At 38.8% G+C, this 16,989-nt stretch overlaps 2 protein-coding genes and 1 pseudogene across 4 annotated transcripts; 1 reads left to right on the forward strand and 2 right to left on the reverse strand.

The window, feature by feature from the left end:
- Positions 1-89: 89 nt before the first annotated feature.
- Positions 90-3,707, reverse strand: LOC121263826 (FT-interacting protein 7). The gene has a single exon (XM_041166906.1). It carries the CDS (start codon positions 3,403-3,405, stop codon positions 328-330), a length of 3,078 nt encoding a protein of 1,025 aa, XP_041022840.1. The 5' UTR covers positions 3,406-3,707; the 3' UTR covers positions 90-327.
- A 4,417-nt stretch (positions 3,708-8,124) lies between these two features.
- Positions 8,125-10,899, forward strand: LOC121263465 (annotated as a pseudogene).
- Positions 10,900-11,434: 535 nt separating this feature from the next.
- Positions 11,435-16,034, reverse strand: LOC121263464 (transcription factor bHLH80-like). 3 transcript variants are annotated; one of them, XM_041166369.1, is made up of 6 exons: positions 15,061-16,034; positions 14,607-14,750; positions 14,411-14,476; positions 13,781-13,849; positions 13,536-13,593; positions 11,435-12,472 (listed from the first exon to the last, which is right to left on the reverse strand). In XM_041166369.1, exons 1-5 carry the CDS (start codon positions 15,541-15,543, stop codon positions 13,546-13,548), a joined length of 810 nt encoding a protein of 269 aa, XP_041022303.1. In that variant the 5' UTR covers positions 15,544-16,034; the 3' UTR covers positions 11,435-12,472; positions 13,536-13,545. The 3 variants fall into 3 exon arrangements, with proteins under 3 accessions (XP_041022303.1, XP_041022304.1, XP_041022302.1); XM_041166370.1 differs by lacking the exon at positions 11,435-12,472 and adding an exon at positions 12,737-12,907; XM_041166368.1 differs by lacking the exon at positions 11,435-12,472 and having other exon boundaries at positions 13,389-13,593; positions 15,061-16,033.
- Between the last annotated feature and the right edge of the window lie 955 nt (positions 16,035-16,989).

The following is a 16,989-nucleotide window of genomic DNA, read 5'->3' on the forward strand; positions in this document are numbered from 1 at the left end:
TCGGTAAATGGATTACTCTTTTGGCTCAACAGGAGATCTAGAATTAGAGCCATTTAGAATGATTTGGTTCCATTCATAACCTCGATGAATGCTGCTAGGGGATATATATATATATATATATATGTACATATCAATCAGGACAAAGACTGGATCATGGCTGGGTCGGGGTAGCAGGGACAAGGAGCAAAAAATCATGGCTGCTTTTTGCTTTTGTTGGGTTTATTCACCGATCCATCATCTTTCTTGTTCCCAAGAATCAACAAGTAAATTAACGAATGATTTGGGAAAAAAAAAAAAAACTGATAATAACCTCCATCAGCTCAGTACTCATAGTAGCATCTCCGACTTGCTTGGCAATCTCTTGAAGAAATTGACAGGTACGGAAGGCAGCTTGCCTCTGAACCGGGGATGCCGAAGCAGGTACAACCCAACCAGCACTGCAACTACTTGGAATGGAGTAATGTAAATAATTACGGCCCAGATCAATGAGAAGATGATGAAGATTGCCGTAGCCCTTGCATCTCTCCAGCTTAGAATCGCTAAAGCCCTTTCCCCTTGTGTTGCCAAATCTCCGACCACTGCTTGAACCCTACCCGCCACACTCCGCAACCGGTCATACCTCAACCTTACAATATCTGCATTTCTATTCGTTGGGAATGTGTCGAATTCCTCATCCAGCTCATCTTGGCTTGAAAACTCTGCTCTTGAAAGCCGTGCATCCATGTGAGGTGGGTCTCTTTGCCTGAACCGATAGTTCCATATCCCAATCACGAACAAGTACAGGAAAATCGTGGGCAAGATCAGTTCTGGGTAGCAAACCAATATCAAGAACAAGAAGTGCACCAGACATGTCGTTATCGGGTTTCTCCAGTGACATATGTCTTGGAACCATTTACAAACAGCCGTAAACCCAGAGATAAGCGCCATTATTCGGAAAAAGTTGGCCTTGCTCCTCCTGAGACTCCACATATTGTAATCCACATCAAGCATGTACTCCACAGCTTCACGCCGTAGCGGTGGCTCTGCTCGGCCTAGCCTTGCTGCCACAATATGCGTTGCCTGGTACCGAAGCGATTCAATGTACCTAATCGGTATGGGCTGAACATAATGCATTTTCGGAAGCAGGGGCCTTCCGTATTGAGCGACCATGTTAACCCAAGCGGTACAAGTGAACCTCAACGCCAATTGAAGTTCCCCATGGTTCTTCAAACCGGATGGTTGGAGAACCAACAATGGATAGAAATGGGTATAAATTCGATCAGTTTCTAACGTCGATAGTCGAATTCTCACCTTCCCAATCCTTTGATCTCTTGCTCCATCATCTTTGCTTCCATTGACGTGCCAATTATCGAAGACACCTATGGTGATCACAGTACACGGGTCATAAACCTCCCACGTATACTGCTCATTCCAGCGAGGAGCCAGGGTGTTGAGAAGCGTTCTTGTTCGAATCCATTTGTTCCCATACTTCGCCACGCAATATGCATCAGTAGTTCCACCATCCTTTCCCTTCATCGGACGCAAGTTCTGGGCACTTAGAATCCCAAGTTCAAGAATTCCAATGCTTGGTTTTCTGAGGTGCATCATGAACGAGGGCTGCAGGTCACTGCTGAAATGCGTGGCCTCATCAAGAACATGGTAAACTGCATCCACACAGAGGCCAAGGTGGATCTTGCTCGAGAACTTTTCTTTCTTCCTCTCGGTCTCCTCTTCAGCTGCCACAGAAGGCTTGTGGAGATTATACCAGCGGGCATCCGGGAGCCTGGCGTTCTCGGTGGTTCTTTTTGGGACCTCTCTAAGCGGAATGAGGGCCCTGCCTAGGATCTCATCCTTGCCAGGTGCCACCCTGTCCTCAACCGATATGATTATGAGATCTTCTAAAGGATCCGATACCACTAACCAGAGCGTGTCATCCCAAATCGGGTTATTAGGAACAGGCTTCATGGAAGGCGCGGTCAATCTCAGCTGATTCCCAATCTGTACCTTCACGAATGGCTGAGAAGCTCGGTCTTTTTCAGAAGGAATCAGATCTTGAGCTCCGATTGCATAAACTCTAAGGTAGAATAGCCTGGGGGAAAAGTAGACCTTTGATCGCGTATCGGAGAGGTTTGCATGGCTGATGTTGTGTGCATCCGATAGCCATGCCTCAGGAAAGCACTCGTCAGCCTGTGTTCCCATCCAAACCGCAAGCATAATCTCCCCAGTTTGGACCTTGCTCCCCTTCTTGTCCTCCAATTTGTACCACTGAGGAGCCAAGGGGCTATCCGGTGGCAACCGAAGAGGCACTTCCAGGAGGTCAAAACTAATTCTCCCAACAAAATCATCTTTCGTAATCGTATCCTTATCTTTCAGAGTCACTTCCAGCAGGTTAGATTGCAACCTGTCCTTCGAAAATGCGAAGAACTGATTCCACACCGGATTCTGGTTCTTCTCCAACTGTTTTGTAACGCCTTTGTAGTTCCCAAGCTTGACTTCCACATAGGGATCGAGGCTTCCTGTGATGTCCATGACAGGAAGATCTCTGGCCTTCACCACGTTCACATACAAGTAGTGCATCTGCTCCACTAGATCATATGTACTCATTGTCTTGTCCCCTCCTCGGTAGCGCAGACGTGCTGCCAGTGGAGGGCTAGTCTCCCTTAACGCGAACTCTGGGTTCTGTCTCATGGGAAAGGCCTGCATGTGCATGACACTCGCCGGGCCTGCAGCCGCCCGTGCAAAATCGGTTCTGGTTTCCACTGCTGCTACCTTTTCCTTCATATGCCCGGTCTCAAACCCAAATCCGGAGAACATTGAAGTTTGCGGTGGAGGAGCAGGACCGCCGGTACCGGTTCCAACAGAGTGAAAGGTTCTCACTTCTTTCTCCTTCTTCTTCTTCTTCTTTTCCTCGTAGACCCTGCTTTCTTCTTGTTGTTCTTCGAGCTTGTTAATGTTGATCTCTTGCAAGGGTGTGTCCTTGTCGACTTCGACACCAGTAGCTTGTGGTGGAGGAGTATAATTAGCAGCAGAAGGATCGTGTATGAGGTAAATTCTGAGTGAAATATCGCCTTTGATATGAGAGAAGAGGCCCCGTTTGTCAAGCGGGTAGCGCTGGACGGTGGCTTCAGACTCGGAGAAAGGGACTGAGACACCGTAGATTCTGAGACGGCCGAGGAAGTTCTTGTGGTGGCCGCCTTTCCCGTCGTGGTAAACCACGACATCAATGGTCTTGTTGGGTAGGTCTCTGGGGTTGTTCAAGTTGAAGAGGAGATTCTCGTTCCAGCAGGGATTGAGGTCATTGTGCTTGGTTTGGGTCCGTTGCCGCTGCTCATCGAAATCTACCTCCACGAAGGGGCTGGCGTAGCCTTGGCCATCTTTGGGCATGAGGTCACTGGCATCGTGAACCTCAACCACCAATTTGGTCATGTTGTGTGGATGGAACTGGGAAGCTTCACCGTGGCGGTAGGTAGTGAAAGCGTAGGACTGAAGAAGAAGAAGAAGAAGTGATTAATGGCGGTAGGAGTGTAGGAGAGGGAGAAAAAAGATGAGAGAGATGGGTAGAAGAAGAGGAGTAGGCGGTGGTGGAGATGAGATAGTCATTAGGGACAAAATACGTACATGAGAGAGAGAGAGAGAGAGAGAGAGAGAGAGTGATGGCTTCTGTTTGGTGGTGTTGGAGTGTGAGGTGGCCCTTTACTCATATGGCTTTTGATAGGGAGAGATTCTGGTGGATACACTCTGATTATTTCAGAGAGAGAGTGAGAGAGAGAGAGAGAGAGAGAGAGAGTACAATTGAGTGTCGGGGGTCGTGATTTTAATCGTAATTATAATGTGTTGGTAAATTCGTAGGTGAAGAGAGAAGAATGCTAAAAAGTAATTACTTCTTTCTTCCGTAGTCTAGGGGTTAATAAAAGGAAAGTGATCACTACTACATTCATAAAAAGTTTTCTTTTTCCAAAAGCAAAGCAAAGCAAAGATTCGTTTTCAATTGGATCTCTCCCTTTCAAGGAATTGGGCAGATCCATTACTTATTCTGCTGTGAACTAGCTTTGTCTACTCTTCTGTCCAAAAGGTCGGCAATATCATAATCTCCCCTTTTCCCCAACACCGGAAATAGCGAAATTTAGCGAATGTGTAAATACGTGTAATTATTTTTAAAAAGTGAATAAATATGAAAAGAAATTATTTTTTTAATAATAAATTTTATTCTTTTTCAAAATAATTATATAATTTTTATATATTTTACGACTATATGTAAAATTATTTAAAAATAGTTCTTTTTTTTCTTTTTTTCCTTATTAATGATTTAAAAAATCATTCTTTTGCATTCTCATTTTATTTTCTATTAAAAAATAACAGAAGAAGAAAATAACTTTGATTTGCTTGCTTGGATTTTATTATTTTATTTTTATTTTGGGAGAGATCAAATGCGTGAGTTTGCCTTACAAAGAGAGAAGCCAAGTAGGTGAAGCATAGATGTTTGTTATTTCACGGCCGGAAGTAACTTAGATTATACATACCCTTTAATTGTCAATAAATGACCAATTAGCTAAATTGCATTACATGCTTGATGATGAAGTACCTTAACATGGAGAAACACCTACACCATCTCCCTCTCTCTCTTCCTTTTTGCTCTTTTGTTTTGTCTCTTTGATTGTCTTCATTTGATTTGCTTTTCTTTTCTTTTCTTTTCTTTGTCCGTTTGCAATAGTTGAATCTCCAAATACTCATCCTCCTCTCCCAACTAACTTTTTCTTATTACATCGTCGTCCTCATCAGTCCTAAGATATCAATCACATCACCATCATACTAATTCTAAGGCGAGAAAGAAATAATATCCAAACACTTAATTTTGAAACAAAGGCAGCAAATATATTTATGTAATTATTGATTTGATTTACATAATAGAGTTGTGCTACACCCACCACATTTCACCGCCAAATGATTTTGTTCTTTTTTTTTTTAATATTTTTTAATATTTATTTTTTTAAAAAGAATTTACAACATTATTAAAAAATAATTCTTTAATCACTAAATAAAATAAAATGAAATCGTAGCCACCATCGATGGCTTTTGTCGGTGGCTGATAATATGGGGTGAATTAAGTTAGGGATGTGTTGCAGACGATGAAGAGTGAGGGCCGGTCCAGAAATAGACGTCATATATGTGTGAGGGAATAAAATGCGGTGCTGGTGGGTGCCAGCCCCAGGTCAGTTGAGGTGGTGGGTCACGTCTGCGTCAGCCTCAGAGCCCCCATTGAGTGCAGACTCGACTTATGAATATGATTTTCACCCTTCGCATCATTGATATTTCCTAATATTATTATTACTTTATCTTAAAGGCTGAAGCTAGCTACCTAGCGTTCATATTACATAATGTTTTTGTTTGAATGTAACGATAAATTAAAACAAAGGAAAATAACACGAAAATGATCATTAACCCCCCCAAAAAAAAAGTAGTTCTTGTATGTGGAATGAGTTCATTTGGCTGGAGGTCGCAGTCAATAAAAGTTAAAACCAAAGCTTTGGATGGATATACACCAATTTCACACTCGCAGCAATTATACAGTAGACATAGGGCGCGCGGTGTACTACTTAATGGATCAGGATCATATCTAATCTAAAGCTAAGAAATGCTAGTACAATACCTAAACATTAACGAAACTATTTTTAATAATTAATATATATATGGAGGACCAAAACACTAGAAATAGGGAATGAGATTAGTGCATATTTATATATAAAAAACTAAATATAAAATATTAGCTAGCTAGACTACTTGACAAAATACTATTTATAATTTACTCATTTGATGGGTTTTGGTGTCTATTTAATTAGATAGCTTTCATACATACTCCAATATCAAACTTATAGGACTGACATTATAAATTAAATTTTATATATATATCTAGTCAGTCTACATACTTATCACTGATCTAAATGACATCTTACTTTATATAGACTACAGTACATGAGTGAGTACGTACGGTTCATCAACCACACTACTATTCATAAATGCTATTCTCTTACTTTCAGCTTGCACATGATGTCATTTTGATTACTCTTTCGTATCCATATTAATATTTGTTAAATACCAATCATTATTTTAAAATAATTCTAAATACATGTTTAAATATCGTGTAATTATTTTAAAAAAGAGTATGATTTATTATTAAAAAATTAATTTTTTTCGTGTAAATTTTATATTTTATTTATTTTTTTAAAAATAATTACGCGATAATTGTACAATTCACAGTTGTAAGTATATTTTCTCTTATTTTAAATGTGTAATACTTGAGACTTTGTTTTTTAAATAAATTAAATGCTGCACGGCCATATAGTTTTTTTTTTTTTTTAGATAGGTCATGGCCATATAGTTAAGATTTAAATGCTGATGTGACCATATAACTCATGACTATATTAATGTGAGATTTTTTTGTGAAATTATTTTATTTATATAGTGTTTTCCTATAGATATAGGTAGGTAGGTAGGTCGGTCGGTCCATAACCTCAAAGTCTCTCTCATAGACTTCAATTTTCTTTCCCTGTTCAAACTTTGGTAATTTTGACCAGATGGAGCCTGACGTTCAAGATCTACAATGCACGCAAGCCCATCAGCTAGCTCCACCTAAATTTAGTACTCTTTTTTTCCTCGTGTCTTAAAAGCAAGAGGTAGATGTGCATATATAATGTCATGCGAGGTCTAGGCCGTAGCCGTCTTTAACTCTTACGTCCCTCAATGTCAATGGCTATTTAAACAGGAGAGAGAGAGAGAAAACAAGATTTCCTTTTTAACTTTCATGCATGCTGTTGAAATGATCTTAATGTAACCAACTTGTCTTTGTTCAATACGCAGAGATGAGATAAGATATTTTTATTAAAAATTAAATAAAATATTATTTTTATTTTAAAATTTAAAAAATTAAATTATTTATTATATTTTGTAAGAGAATTTAAGAGATAAAATAATAATTATATGAGATGAAATAATTTGATTTTGTACAATCAGATATTTACCGAATATTTGGACTGGGCGAAGCAAATAACAAAACTCGTGACCATCTTGAATTTGTGGATCCTCCCTTGCATTCTCTTTCTCTATTACATCCCTTCATTTTTTTTTGTTGGGGATAAAATTAGTGTAGGCCCAATCTCTTCTAACCCACTTTAATAGCCCAATTCAATCGTTATTGGTGGGCAAAGGAGAAGACAGTCAAAGCCCGCCAATCATCTACAACGAAATCCACTTATGCGAGGTAAAGGGCTTGGAGTTGGACTCAAAAAGAGTTTTCCTTTCCGGGAGAGGGTGAGATAAGAATTTTATATTTTATTTTAATATTTAAAATATTATGTTTTAGTATTATTATTGTATTAAAATTTGAAAAAATTAAATTAGAATTTGAAAAAATTAAATTGTTTATTATATTTTGTATGGAGATTTAAAAAAAATATAATAATAAAATGAAATAAAATAAAAATTTTGTGTCTCATCTCACCCTCCAAACCTACCTGCATTCATTATCTTCTGCCTAAAGAACTAACTGTAGCCGTCCCAATCTGCCATGGTTTATTGTGTGCGGGAAGATCATAAAGGAAAGGACAATTCCAAATGATCGGGATCTGTATTAGTATTAGAGTAAGGCTGATATATACAGTTGTAAAATACGTAAGTATTATGTAGTTATTTAAAAAAAATGATATCTATTATTAAAAAATTAATTTTTTTCATGTAAATCTTGTATTTATTTATTTATTTTAAAAATGATTACATAACGCTTGAATACTCATGACTGCAATTATTATTTTTTTTAGTATTAATTTAAGAGAAGTATTGCAGTTATAAAAATATTTTATTAAAATATATTCACAAGTATTCAACAAAACAAAATCAAAGAGAAGCCTAAAACCAGCAACAACGGATAAATAGCAAAAGGGAAAGAAAACTTTCAATACTCGCTTTAAATTTCAACACAATTCATCTCAATTTATTATTATAATTTTTTTAAATTCTAACACAAAATATAATAAATAATTCAACTTTTTCAAATCTCAAAATAATAATAATATTAAAAAATAATATTCTAATAATATTTTATTATCTCCACTCAACTCAACTCAACTCAACTCACTTTAACCTAAATAGCCCAAACTAAGAATTAAAGAGGATGCAAATTACAATTAAACCAATTCGAGGGTCTTCTAGTTGTAGCACGAACAAGGAATAAAGCAAAGGCGGCGCGGCCCTGCCCTGCCCTGCCCTGCAAAGTTGGACACGCAGATAGACTAACAGTCTACGTGTGCATCCGGTGATGCACACTCACTCCGTCAGTTGGAACTCAACCGCAACGTGCAAACTCTACGTACTTACACCTACACATCCTGTTCCAACTCTGAAAACTGCAAACCCCCCCCAACCCCCAAATCCCGCAACTGAACCTCTGCATACCAAGCCAATTAAGCCTCCTCCTCCGATTGATCATCCAGCCCAAATTCTTATTAATCCTGAAAAAGACGAAGATACATAGAAGACGATGAATTCCCTGCTGGCCTTTTGTCTCGTTGTCTCTTCACTGGCTGCAGCCGGAGTGTGGTCTCCAAGTACTCCAGATAAGCAGGAGCAAGGAAATCAGCAAGTGATTGTTAAAGAAGGCCATAGAACGATTATTGTCGAATATGAACCGGATCATGTTCATGGCCACCCCAACACCATAGTCTCTATCTCACCCGAACAACACCATGTCCATAAGCCCGAGTCTATTGATGCCAACGCTACAGGGGGTATCCCATCTACCGGAAACGCTAAGGAGTATATCAAAGAAGCCTCCTCTTTCCTTCCAAATCTCGGTCATGATCAAGGCCTTTCACAGTCATCAGGGAACGCAGAGAGAGCAGAGACCGAAGTCACTCCTAAGGAGCTCATATGCGATGCCTTGGGAAAATGCAAGCACAAGATAGCTACTGTAATGGGAAAGGCTAAAGACATGGTTTCCGAGACGGCACACGAGGCTATCGACAAGACGGAGGAGATGACGCACAAGGCAAAAGACGAGGCAAAGGAGACAGCACACGAGGTAGGAGAGGCCACGGCCCATGCATTCGATAAAGCAAGAGAAACGGTATCCAAGAAAGCTCACGAGGTTGGAGAACGCGCTAAAGAGAATGTAAAGGATGCCGTGGACAAGGTTAAGGAGGCAAAAGACATTGGCAAGATGACTGGGGACCATATCGCGAGGAATGTAAGGGATAAAGTGGAGATGGCTAAAGAAGAAATGGTGGAGAAAGCCAAAGAAGCCAAAGAGACCGCAGAGCAGGCTGCGGACAAGTTAAAGAAAGAGACTAAGAAGGAATTGAGAGGGCTAGTCGGGCGAGGAAGAGAGGTTGGACGTGGTGCTTTGAGGTACGCCAAGTCCTCCGAGGCAAGAAGGTCTTCGATGTTTGTTCTCAACTTGCTGGGGTTAGCCACGGCCTATGGGATGTGCGTGTGGGTTACGTTCATTTCGAGCTATATACTAGCCGGCGCCATGCCGAAGCAGCAGTTCGGGATGATGCAAAGCAAGATATATCCTGTGTATTTCAGCGTCATGGCTGCTAGCATTGGGGCTGCTTTGGTGGGGCTCTTGTTGGGAAATACCAAGAGTTTGTTCTCGAGCAAGGCTGAAATGTTTCGGGATATTTCCTGCTGGCTTCACTTTTGATGGTTTTCGCCAATTTGCTTTACTTGGAGCCGCGAGCCACTAAGGTACCTCACGCTATAATTAAGTGCGCTCCCTTCTGCTCTAGCATTATTCTGAGAAAAATATCTCTATTCCAAAACCTCTGCGCATAATTATTTTAATTTGGTTGATATGGTGTAGTGAATTCTATTCTCCGGAGAATAGATATATATATATATACACACGTACATATATATATGGTCGGTTTATGTAACCTATTAATTACTCTGTATACGTTGCTGGCGTATGGGATCGGTTACAAAATATCAATGAGCTGCTATTCTTTTACTGTCATTTTCGACCAACGCTAGCCATCGTTCCTGGCAAGATTTGTATGCTAGAAATTAATCTCAGCAAGTTGTATGCATGGGATATTTCACTAGCAAAAGTTCGATGTAAGATCGGTACTTTCAGAGTCTAGAATTCCTACCCATGAGAGAATTAATTAGTCACCCAGCCATCTGATCCAGCAAATGAGCCTTACATATAAATATGTTGTAAATTGCAGGTCATGTTTGAGAGGATGAAGATGGAGAAGGAAGAAGGAAGCGGAACGGAGGAATTAATTGCTGACCCTGCAGTTTCAACTACAACTAGCGCTTCTGCTGTTCCGGCAGCGGCCTCACCAGAAGTAGCGAGGCAGGAAGTGATCAGGATTCGGATTGTTAGACTAAATGGAAGGCTTAAGAAGCTAAACACCTACTCGTCTTTCCTCAACATCCTGACCTTAATGGCTCTCAGTTGGCATCTTGTTTACCTAAGTCACCGTCTTCACTAGTCCTGCTGATGGAATTGGCTGTTCTATATGTTGTTGTCTATATATCTCATGTTCCTCGATCTGTATATGATGAATGTGAAGTAATGCTCTTAGTTTTGTAACTCGGACGCAAATACCATGCATGAACCTTATCAAGAGAAATAAATTTGCATGGAAATTCACAGGCAGAGGATGACCGAGATGTTTGTAGTGTTTTTACACGGGAGCTCAAAAGCCTCCCTCATTTTTCTCTTGCTCTACTTGACCATGCGTATAGTCGTTAAAGATGTTGGTTTCTATATCTGGTGGCATGGTCCCATATCTGGACAAGTAATATAGGCAAGGTCGTGATCATCAAGAAACCCCAATATGAGAAGAAACAAAGCAACAACAAAAATGGAAATGAGCATTTCTGTTGAAAAACAACCTAAATGAAAAATATTTAGTCATATAAATAAACTCTCTACACGTGCACCACATAGCTTCATAGTGATTAATTAATAAGTCACATAGAGATTAAAAATTTAAAACATTAATGGACAAAATTAATTATAAGTCTCGTACTAAACCTATGCAACAAGAGGGACAGTTGGAAACCAACACCACAAACCACTTAAAACGGTAGAGCAACCAAAAACAAACCTCTTATTTGTGTGGCATGCCACCTCAAATAAGTTGTAGAAAAGATGGATTGAGACATAGTAACGAAATGATATGCATGAACAGAGAGAGGAACTGAAGAAATCGACCTCCATTCTTTATTTCCTTTGATGTGTAAAGAAAACAACACTCGATTTCTCTACCACCATTCTCTTCTTCGTCTTTTGAGCTATCTTAAACAACAGCCCTCAGCCGCCCCTCACCCTGAATTTTGGACACTCCTGAGCAGAATCCTTTGGGAGATTTCAGTCTCCTAACTTTGTTTCTCCCCATATAGTAGGATACACCTTTTCCACATTTTTTCGGTTTTAAGCATTAAACCTTTGACAAACATCACATTATGATAGCATTCTTATTAGCTCAATATACAAAAAGAGGTCAATTACAATATATATGAACTTCTTATGCGGTGCTGGAATGACCTAAGCGTAAGGTAACACATATGGAATAAAACGTCAAAAAGTAGTACATCCAAATCTCACACTCTTTCTTTGTCAACCCATATGACAAATGACACTATTCCATGGCCTACAGATGCCATATAAAGCATCCGCCGTAATTTTTACCCAAACCAGTTCTCTAATCCATGCTCCACCGTTTTCAAATAGCAACATCAGCCATAAGTACTTCCATTAATCCATTAATCCAGTTCTATATATTGGTGATGAGGTTAACCAATTGATCTAACATAGGACCTATATATTTCAGTCAAATCTTCCAAACAGCTCGAGTTTTTACCTGGCAAGAACCCAATCAAAATTACTTCCATCTGTAGCTCCTGGTTTCACTTCTTCTTTGCCTCTAATTTCCCGTTAAACCTGGACGTACCTTCTACCAAAAAAATAAAAGAGTTTTTTTTATTCATCATAAATTTACCTCGTTATTTGCAAGCAAATTCTTGAGCCTCTTGAACAAGTAAGATCCTTCTTTTGAAGAAGGCCAAATATCCGGCTGAGAATCATAGCTTCTGTAAACCACAATGCATGCAAATCACCGCATAAGGTTGTAAGCTCGCTTGGCTTCTTCAATAGACCAACCTTCCTTCTCCTGAAGGCCGTTCTCCAAAAATATTCGTTAAAAATCAATTTAATTAATTCATGCTTAACCGTCTTTCTACCCATGGTGAAGAACATAGACAAGGAATAGGGTACCTTTTGGAAAGTGACCTAGATTGACAAGAGGGTATTGGGACTCAATCCTAGACCTTTCACCATGAAAGAGGGGAACAAATGACATCAGATCATAAAGCTTTCGCTAAAAAAAATTGTATTTTCTATGCCAAGATGCAGTCTTCAACCTTAAAAAGGAAGCCTTAAAGAGTGCAAACGTTTGCCCTCCTATCACATCGCCATCTGCACTCACCCCTGTATATGTTCACAAGGATTTCGTGAAAACGAAATAAGGTTGGTCACTTCAATATAAAATCATTGGAAATAAATTTCGATTCTTACTGTAGTGGAAATTTAATATTATATTCCACTTCAATATCGAAAAATTTCTACGTTTAAAAACTAGAAGAGTAATGCTACTTATCATCATCTCATCATCCTATGATGTGGTATTAAATGATTGGAAACTATTTATTATATTTCATTTGTGAACCTATCATATAATGCCACATCATAGGATGAAAAACAAGCGTCAATTTTATTGATAATTCAAAATCATCCATACTATATACACAAATTCTAGTAACAAATTACCAACAACATGGTCAATGTTCATTTTCCTCATCAACCGGTTGGCAGAAATGACTGCAGTCTCCAGAAAAAGATAATGTGATGGCTCCCACTTGTTTCCTTGTAAAAAGAAGTACATTCCAAGGTGCAAATGTACACATAAAGAGTGTTAATTGTGCTCCCATAGATCTTGACTCCCTATTGAATTTGGGGTGATGGATCTATGAATTGAAGTTTAATAGTGACCAAGACAGAACATAAGAAAACTTGCTTTAATTTAATAACCAAGTGCGTAAAACCTCCCTCGCTCACAAAACATACCTTCGCTTAAATTTCCAAACAGGCTGCACCCCATGCTCTTTCATCATTATATTGGATGCACATAAATGTTTTTTTTTTTCCTTGATTGAAATGGAAATTCAATAGATAGCATGCATTACTGCCTTATTAGCATTAACATACATTTTTTGTACATTATTATCAACTGCAGCATCTTTCTTTTTATTTTTGTTTTGATTTTAAATAGAAACCACAAAGATCGGGTTTTGCCAAGATAAGCCAGGTAGTCTTGATCATAGACTCAAACATGGAACCTCAAATCTACATACTGAAGAGTGCTAGATCTTGTAATCACCAAGAGAATATTTGAGAGAACAGAGAATATTAATGGCAAACTACTATGATGAACCTTGGCTGAAACCTCAGAGATCATATAATTACACATAATTCTGGGAGTCATATTTAATACCTTCTTCTGCTTAATCCTTGGCTATGCATTTGCATTTCTGTCGATGCTCTGATAGTTCCTGCCATGTTCCAGAATTTTCATTATGTGAAAAGTATCCCTTCCATTTTCCACTTAACATAAACATCATATACTGTAGAATCATATTTCCTATCTTCTTTCCAATCCCATACAAGTCAGCAGCCACTCATTTGCCTGTCTTCTTAGAAACTCATTAAACTTTCAAAGTAGCTCAAAGCAGGGAGTACCTGAATCTGCTTCTGAAGAAACTTAACATACTCTACTGCCTCTTCTAACATATCTGCAGTGTTTGTTTGCTGCAAGTGACAGTGAACATGTCGAATAAAAGGCATAGTCACATCTCCATTACCAACTTGATTGATTATCAGGATATACCAACAATTAAAAGAAATAATAGACCTCAACAAATTATCTTTTTGGTATTCCACCATTCATTTAAGTATTAACTGGCTAATTTTGTCAACCTACTTTAACCTTCAGATATTATTGATCAATTAGAACTCTTTAATCTGGTATTTATTACAGATCAATGGAAAATCTACTCTGACCATTAAAAGGTTATATTCCATATGGACTACAAAAACAAACTGAAGTCTTTGCTTTGCCTCCCTCATCTGAAGTTTCCTGGGTCAGTCACTGTGAACAACGCTTAATACAATTCATTTGTAAGAACATGTTCACCCCTTGGCTTTAATTTACAGAAAAACATAGTATCCCGATATTATTTATATGAAGGATCTCAAACTGTATCTTCCTTGCAATCAATAAATTAAAAAAAAAGAATATATTATAGATAAGGCATTTCAAATATTTCTAAAAGACAAAATAGAAAAACTCGTTGTAACTTAGAGAGTTACCTTATCCATATTGGGCACCAGCTCCTGAAGTTTCCTTATGCGATCACTGATTCGAGTCCTTCGAACCTATGCCAAATGCGAGAGAGGTAGAGGAGATGGGAAACTTTTGGGACTAAACTGAAACATTTTAAGCTTAGAAGTAAAAAACATAAACAATGTCAAAGTCTTCATCTATAACATCTAACATCTGCCTCACCCTCTCTGCAATGCTCCGAGGGTGTGTGGCACAACCTCGCTTCGCCCGAACTCGGCAAGGAACTGAATCCTCCAAAAGCCTTTCCATCTCCATATCTATCAAACTACCCACCCCAGCAGGTCCCTGACTGCTTTGCTCCTCTTTCTATCAAAAAATGGAAACAGAACTGAACAATATATGAACTTTTCATTGCCAATAAAATTAGCCCAAGAATCCAAATTCAATTACCAAATGAAACGACAGCAAAATATTTTAAAATATCGTATATAACTACAACCCACTCAACATTCTTTAACACACCCAAAAGAGACGCATTCAATAAAACCACGAAACCCAAATCATTGTGTTGTATTTAAGCTTTTTTCACCATAAAAAATGTCTCGTATTCATTCCGTAGACAATTTAAGGAAATCACATTTATCTTTAAATATAAATAAATAAATAAACAGTGTACCAGCTGAGATGGAAACTTTGCTGCAGTTAAGTTCTGCGCTTCGAACTCCCTCGTCCGCTTACTCCCGGGAGGAGTGTCAATATTGTGCGACACATAGTTGTAGTTTGGTGGAATACCGAAGTTGGAAAAGTACCCTTCTGGCCTAACACCCGAATTGCCAAGCAACTGAGCTGGAGAGCTGTTCTGCCTGAAGAAGACGGGGGGAGAACCGGAGTCAAAGTGGCCCGGATCGACAGAGGAAGAAGTAAAGGTGGCAGAGTCCTGTCTGGAAGTGGGTGTGGGTGTACAAGAGTTGGAAGCCGCAAGTAACTGAGTTAAAGTGAGGTTGGGCTTCAATGGGTCGTCGTCGTCTTCTTCATCTTCTTCTTCCTCGAGAAGTGCCTCTAACCAGGTGGCTGGAGCAGAGCGGAACCGGGGGAGTCTACCTCGACACAGTTCACCGCCACCGGTGCTGCCACTTGTACCGGGAAGCGTCGGTTGCATCTGGGTTGTTGGTTTTTTTTTGGTTTGGTTTTCCCGGCCCGGGGGGTGTTCAAGAGAGCTGCTGAATAAAGAAAGCAAGAAACCCTGTTTTTTACAAGTACTTTTTGTGGTAATTAATTTTGCTATATATGGGTTCTCTTTTCCTCCTCGGGTTCACAGTCTAATTGGTAGACAAAAGTAAAAAAAAACAAAAACAGAGGCGGAGTACATGAATTTGTTTTTCTTGCTGCTTTTTACATAAAGTTGGTGTCGTGATCTCTGATCAGGGTAATATCCTGAGTTGTATGACGGACGGTGGTTGCTTAATTTGGGATGAGGGATCGGTACTGGTACACAGTTAGTCAGCATGTAAATGGCAGGCAGGGGTGGGGAAACCGGAAGGGCTTCTCTCTGTGTGTGTGTGAGAGAGAGAGAGAGGCTTAGAGCAGCGCAACGTTATCGTTTTCTGGAATCCTTTTTTATTGCTGCATCGCAACAACGTCGTCGGTCTAAAAGAATTTAGCTTTTTTTTTTGTTTTTTTTTTTGGAGGGGCGGGGGAAGGAAGAAAAAAAGGAGCGGACGAGAGAGCAGTAGAATCCCCGTCCACAAAAGTGCACATCACAATGACAAAAACTGGCGTTGAACGGGTGACTTTAACCCCAACCAACCTTGTTATTGGAACTGGGTTTGGGGACCAAACTATCGGTTGGATTTTCAAGTTGAGATATCGTGCAGTGCAGGCACTGAGGGAGGGGCCGTATAACAAACAATCAACATCAAAGTTTTCATATTTATTGTATTTCCTTTCTTTGATAAAAATAGGCTACAAAACCCTTTTAAAGTTTATGGCCCAACTGGAAGTTGCGTGGCCCAGAAAGACACTGAAAAAATCAAATTGTTGAGTATATTTAACTGATTCCATACCTCAATTATTTAAATATATAATAATAATAAAATTGATTATAAATATCAGCATTTCATGATTAAAAAAATATATATATTTACAATTGTGAATTGTGTAACTCTCACGTAATCGTTTTAAAAAAAATAAATAAAATATGACTCACATGAAAAAAATTAATTTTTTAATAATAAACCTCATTTAGTTTTAAAATGATTATGTGACAATTATATAATTTACGATTGTATATAAAATTATTCAAAAAAAACATTTCAATATGAGTAATTTGATAGAACACCATTGAAAACATAAATAAATTGTCAATCTGGAAGGGGCTTAAAGGCCCGCTTGGTGCTATCGTGAGCTTGGGCTAGGGTATGGTACAATAAATTAGTGAATATAAGGTCTAACCTCATGCAAGTCTTGTCTGAATAGAGGGCAAACAACTAACTGACCATCTCATTTGGAGATAAGATAAGTCTTAATATTGTTGAATTTTAAATAACAGGCGGGATAATTATCAAATATTATTTGAAAAAGTCACAAAGTTCTATTTATAGGGTTA

This window comes from Juglans microcarpa x Juglans regia, chromosome 4S (assembly GCF_004785595.1).
Source record: "Juglans microcarpa x Juglans regia isolate MS1-56 chromosome 4S, Jm3101_v1.0, whole genome shotgun sequence".
In the NCBI taxonomy this organism is placed as follows: domain Eukaryota; kingdom Viridiplantae; phylum Streptophyta; class Magnoliopsida; order Fagales; family Juglandaceae; genus Juglans; species Juglans microcarpa x Juglans regia.

What these genes read in the sequence shown, in the direction of transcription:
- LOC121263826 (XM_041166906.1), bottom strand. Translation starts at nt 3,405, where the DNA reads ATGACCAAATTGGTGGTTGAGGTTCACGATGCCAGTGACCTCATGCCC.
- LOC121263464 (XM_041166369.1), bottom strand. Translation starts at nt 15,543, where the DNA reads ATGCAACCGACGCTTCCCGGTACAAGTGGCAGCACCGGTGGCGGTGAA. An exon ending in TGGTGCCCAATATGGATAAG is followed by an intron (nt 13,850 to 14,410) that starts GTAACTCTCTAA and finishes TGTCACTTGCAG; the next exon opens with CAAACAAACACTGCAGATAT. An exon ending in TTCTTCAGAAGCAGATTCAG is followed by an intron (nt 13,594 to 13,780) that starts GTACTCCCTGCT and finishes GGAACATGGCAG; the next exon opens with GAACTATCAGAGCATCGACA.